We start from the raw sequence: 6,403 nt of genomic DNA, 5'->3' as shown, positions 1-6,403 counted from the left end.
CACCAGGAAAATGTGTACCTTGATCTGATCGGATGGATTTTACAGTACCTCTCGCAAGGCAAGTAAAGATTATAACCCACTGTTTCACATTGGTCCGATCTCACTTTATTTCAAAGGGTCCAGAAAAGTCCATGCCAACTGAAGAACAAGATAGCGAATCCCAGGGTCCTGTGAAAGAGCTACCATCTTTTGCTCTCCTTCTTTAGACTGCATCAGCTGAATTGTCCATTTGTAATAATGGAGCTGTGTTTTTGACAATGTAATGTCTAGTATAAAGTTTTACCATTGTTCAAATGCAATATGCTCTTTTCAGCATTTTCCATATCTACTACAGTCAGGTCTGCACTGAATGTCACCTAACGTTAAGGGCACAGCCCTTCAGTTATTTATCAATAACCCGAAGCAATCCAGAATTTGTCATTTTCGTTCTTTTAGTGATCTCCTGAAGAAACTTCAGTATCCAAGCAACAGCTTTTCTCAGGCTGTTCGAATCTGAGTAGTACTCAATCAGTTTTCTGGTGGGACTTTTTCCCTCGACATTTTTGTTATTGTGTTCACAATCACATCCTTTTTCCGTTTCAGATCATCAGAAGGAAGAGAACTTAGTGACATTTTGTGTGGGTTCTTTGGCCACTGGGATTCCTCCTGTTGCAAAATTTCTAGTACTTATAGCAATATTTAAGACTTCAGGAAACATTCAATGTTTATTCTCCATAAAGTGTTGTTTGCAGGATTTCATTTGAAGTCCACATACCTCCACTGAGTCTCATTTTATAAGCTATGAATTACAGCAATTACACTTGTCACAAAAGTTGTGAAATCTCTTGATCTGGTCGCTGATATATTTAAGTACTGCCTGTCTAACGCTTGAAGATTTGTCTGCAACTCTGAACATAACATCTGAATAATTTGTACAACTAAGTAAGTTGGCTGAGAAGGGCTTTGAGTTCATTTTTCCTTTTGAAATGCTTGTAATGCAGAATGAATGCAGGGGTTGAAGTAAGAAATGATTTGCGAGCCTGTAAACTTGCGCAATGTATTGAAATCAAAACTGCTCTATACCTGAAACCAGGCATGGTGCCCTTGAACTTTAAGTCCTGCAAAGGTTTTTGAACATTTGAATAGCCTGGCCTATAATGGGGTCCAACAAGCATCTGAGGATCTGATGAAGAAGTTTTCCTTAAATCCACTTCTAACAAGAATTTCTGACGTTTCCATTTCAACTCATACCACTCTATCATCTCAGCAAATATTATATTATATTCAATTTTTCAATTCAATTTCAATTTTATTTATAGTGCCAAATCATAACAAAAGTTATCTCGGGACACTTTACAAACTAGGTAAAGACCACACTCATAAACATAGACCCAACAATTCCCCTGTAGAGTACGGTGGCAACGAAAACCTTCCCTATTACAGGCAGGAACGTCAGACAGACCCAGCTCTGTGGAGGACGGACATCTGTCTGCACCGGTTGGGGAGGAAAAAAAGGAGAGAGAAAGAGAGAAAAGACAGACAGAGAGAGACAAAGACAGACACAAAGACAGAGACAGACACACTTCCAGAAACTATAATAATATCTATAGTAGTGTGAATATGACTTATATATATATATTATAAATATATTAAAGGAATACATTTGTCATTAACGTAAAAGAGAGAGAGAGAGAGATGTATCTGTATCTGTGGAGCATCTTATGCTCATATGTTGCTGCTCATATACTGCACATGAGGTGGTGCCTTACTAATGTAGTTGCAGTCCACACAGCCTTAATGCTAGTCTTGTTTTCAACAGATGCCAACCCATCAAGATGATAAGTTCATCATCATATGAGAGCACAAATGCACATTAATGACTCAAAAATGTTTTCATGGTCACATCCAATTAGGGTGATGCAAGAGGACTGCAAATGGGAGACAGCAAGGCCATCTAGTGTTTCAACATGGACAACGACCTGTTCATATAAAGGCGCATTTCCATTGGGGTAAAATGTGGCCTATCGGAAAGTTGCAGGACAGCACTCATTTAAACAAGTCAATGCAAAGATGCGCGTGCACAGGCCGTTTTCTGCGCTGCGTTCTACTACACTGTGTAGTTGTGGCGTCAAACACTACCACACGTCACATCCTGCTTCAAATGACACAAATGACGCAAATGAAGGGCGTTTCTGCGAGGGAGACCCGGGTACCCTAAAGGAAACGTACCAATCCGTCTGACGTAACACCCTTTCAAAATAAGATTTCTGGGTCCAAATGCTCCGTTGAAACAAAACAGACACAAAGGTCAAACATGTGAACCATTACATCACCTCTTTCGTCTGTTAAACACCTTTTTAAATGATGAGAAAGAGGTAAAATGACAATTACGTTGTTTTTTAAAAACTCAGATCTGTTCAAACAACGGGGAACATGGCACTGCGGCGTTGTAGAAATAAAAGGCTTGGACCCAGGAATCATATTTTGAAAGGGCGTTACGTCACGATTTAACAGCCGGATAGATCTCGAGGCCAGTAAGTGCCCCCGCAAGGGCTGACAAACTTTAAACTACAGCAGTGACAATGCGCAATGTTTGCAATGACAATAGGAGACCACACGTTTTAATGTTTTTCTTAAATGTAATGTTTATATTCATATTTTGAAAATAACTCACTTTGAAACTAACTAAATTTGCACTTTTAAAATAAACATTTCTAGATTTTTTTTTTCTGCCTATGGCCCCAACAGACTCTAGTATCACCTCTGGATATTCAAACTTGACTATATTTGCAAGGGAGTCAGATTTAATTGTAGCGAAATTGCTCATTGTCTGCTACTCATATGTGGCCACTGCCTGCCGAGATAGAACACGCCAAATCACAAATAGTTATATTACAAATTACAAATATTTTACATATTACAATAAATATAAAATTAGCCTACCATGTGCGCATCCTTCTCTGTCGCCATGATGCGTCCCTCTGCAGCCACGCTTAGCTTACATCCCATAACGCAAAAACACACCAAACTGGTGTGTCCCTCAAACACTTGAATTGTCTGTTTACAGTTTCCTTTCACATACTTACAACATATTAATAAAATACCAACAGAAAAATGTCTCTCAGACAGTTACAGAGCTTGCCCAGAGATAACATTATAAAATAATACACTAGGATCAAACGTGTCCAAGGACGCGCTTTCATATAAATATATAATAAACAACACACACACACACACACACACACGATCTTCTAACACAATCAATTATCTGATGTTGACTGACACCTGCAGCGCAGTCGCAACTCCGCTGAGAGCGTCACTGACTCCGAGTGGAGATGCTCTCACAGGCTCTTCTGCCGTTCACCGAGGAAAGGCTTTATTATCACTGACGGCACAGAGCGCACCGGTCGGCTCATAGGATGGCACGAGATCCTTGCGCTGTAGGCTTAGGGATTGAACTATTTCAAATAAAAGGCTCACTGTGATGCATTTTAAGTGGGAAGCAGGTACTTTTTTCTAATACATTTTTCTTCTTTTTTATTACTTGAATATACTTTGAATTACCAATGGATTTCTTAAACGATTCAAATTTTTCCCTCGGAGACACTAATTCAACAGCACCAACAACAGGTAGGTTGAGCAAGCATCGGTAATATCATCCAGTTTAAACCGTAGACACCTTATAATGTGCGTCATTCGACATGTAATTAAAACAACAAAATGGGTGTACAACACTAGTATATTTTATGTTTTCTTTTTTCCTTCTACATCCCAAAGTTACACTGTGTACAATATACAAGCTTTCATAATCTACTGCATACATTCAGGCTGCAGTGGATCCCCTTTGCAGCCTGATGAGAAATATGACTTCCATGATCTCATCAATTAAAACTTTTCCACTTGAATAATTTTTGTGCTTATAAAGTCACTGACTGTGGTTGGTAGGATTTGTTTTAGCAACCTATTTGAAGTCTAGGTTAAGGACTTCTGTCCCATTCATCGTCCGTATTTGCTGTGCGCTGACTGTGACACACACACACACACACACACACACACACACACACACACACACACACACACACACACACACACACACACACACACACACACACACACACACACACACACACACACACACACACACACACACACACACACACACAGTACACAGTACACAGTACACAGTACACAGTACGATAATATTTTTCATCTTTTATGTGAAGCACTTTTTTTTCTTTGTTTGGAAAGTGTTATATAATTAAAGCCATTATTACCATTTACACCATATATTATCAAATACAATGCACAATAGAGTTATAACTAAACATTTGTTCTCCCTCCCCTTCTTGTGTCCAGCTGTAGATGGGGCACTTCACTGCAGTGCCATCCTCCATGTCATCTTTGGCATCATCTGCTTTCTGGGTATCATGGGGAACTGTATTGTCATCTACACCATCATGAAGAAGAACAAGTGCCACGCTAAGCAAACGGTTCCAGACATCTTTATCTTAAATTTGTCAATTGTTGATCTCCTGTTCCTCCTTGGGATGCCGTTCCTTATCCACCAACTGCTTGGCAATGGTACCTGGCACTTTGGAGCTGCAATGTGTACAGTCATCACTGCGCTTGACTCCAATAGCCAGATTGTCAGTACTTACATCCTCACTGCAATGACCCTCGACCGTTACTTGGCTACAGTCCATCCCATCCGCTTCAACTACATCCGCACACCTTGTGTGGCAGCGCTGGTTATTGGCCTGGTTTGGGGTCTGTCGTTACTCACCATAATCCCTGTGTGGATGTACGCTGGTCTGATGCCTCTACCAGATGGCCTGGTGGCCTGTGCTCTCCTTCTGCCTGACCCTGTGACTGACATATACTGGTTTACGCTTTACCAGTTCTTCTTGGCATTTGCTATACCTTTGGCCATCATCTGCCTGGTGTTCTTCAAGATCCTCCAGCACATGTCCACCAGTGTGGCGCCATTGCCTCCACGGAGTTTGAGGTTGCGCACCAGGAAGGTGACTCGGATGGCAGTGGCGATCTGTCTAGCTTTCTTTGTCTGCTGGGCCCCTTACTACATCCTTCAGCTGCTCCATCTAGGGGTGCAGAAGCCAAGCCTAGCTTTCTCCTATGCCTACAACATAGCAATTAGCATGGGATACGCTAACAGTTGCATCAACCCATTACTCTACATTATCCTCAGTGAGACCTTCAAGAGGCAGTTTCTCAGGGCTGTACGCCCAGTTAATAGAAAGTTCCGCGTGCACCCGAGCACCACAGACGGTGGCAGTGTGAGTGTGAGAATGGTACCTGAAGGGCCTCAGCAGGAGCCAGCCTCTGGGGGGATGTTACCATCCAACGCGGCTTCCCAGTGAATAAGAATCACAACAACTTTACTATGAATCATTGTGAATCTGTGCAGCTGATAAGCACTATGAATGGGACATTAGCACAATAACTAAACATCGACTCTAATTAACCATTCTATTTAAAAGTTTGCTATTTTTCAGCCAAGATCTGAATAAAAAAAAAAAAAAATCAAATCATTCACAATCATGCAAAGCACAGCTAATTTAAAATGTTTTTCAGAAAATGGCAGCTCATAATACTGGTTTATTTACTGAACCCCTGAGTTCAAAGTATCCATTTGATGGACTTGTAATGAAAACAGTTAATAAAAACTTGTATTTTTGACAGTCATGTAATTATCCTTTTGAAAATGATACTGTAGGTAAACATTAATTTCAACAACTGCGCTAGAGGGCAGTTAAAGGCCAATTAGAGCATGAAGCAGCAGAGGTATTTTCTCAATACTAAAGGTGTGTTTAGAACAAAAGCAAAGCAAATTGAATCTTCATTTACAGGATATCTTGCAGCCTGTGTTTCTTAACATCATCAAGTGCACAGCACATTGACTCCATGAACTCCACATGATTCTCTTATGTTCCTTTTAATCTCGCGTTACCAGACCTATCTCCACAGCGCTGTATGTATGGTCTAGCTAAACCGGCTTACTTGTTCTTCTTCGGCCAATGTACACCCTTCCACAAAAATCTGACCGGTCGTTTTTCAATAATCCTGCTGACACTGACAGACAACAAACAAACAAACAGAACCAAAAATCACAATCTCCTTGGAGGAGGTCATGAAAGCCTGATTTTACGCATGATCCATGATGATACCAAAAAAATAGAAATGCATGGTAAATAGCCAAGCTCCCCATTGCTCCTCTGTAGTTTGCACACACATGCAACGTCTCAATACAAGAACAACACTTGACAAGTAAAAGTCAAGTGAAAAGCTGAACATCACAAATCATATTACACCCATCCTCCTCAGTAGACTGTGTAAGCAAAATATTAAAAGTGATTCATATACACATTGATATAATATCACTGTGTGCATCCATGCAGGACACCAA

At 40.6% G+C, this 6,403-nt stretch overlaps 1 protein-coding gene across 1 annotated transcript; it reads left to right on the top strand.

Annotated features, from left to right (window-relative positions):
* Window positions 1-3,545: 3,545 nt before the first annotated feature.
* On the top strand, window positions 3,546-5,357 carry mchr1a (melanin-concentrating hormone receptor 1a; the record flags this gene model as incomplete). The annotated part of the gene is made up of 2 exons (XM_083938571.1): window positions 3,546-3,609; window positions 4,336-5,357. The coding sequence occupies 2 exons, from the start codon at window positions 3,546-3,548 to the stop codon at window positions 5,355-5,357; spliced, it is 1,086 nt and encodes a 361-aa protein (XP_083794697.1).
* Window positions 5,358-6,403: the final 1,046 nt, after the last annotated feature.

Source organism: Echiichthys vipera, assembly GCF_963691815.1.
Source record: "Echiichthys vipera genome assembly, chromosome: 2".
NCBI lineage: Eukaryota > Metazoa > Chordata > Actinopteri > Perciformes > Trachinidae > Echiichthys > Echiichthys vipera.
This window is presented reverse-complemented; position numbering and strand designations above follow the sequence as displayed.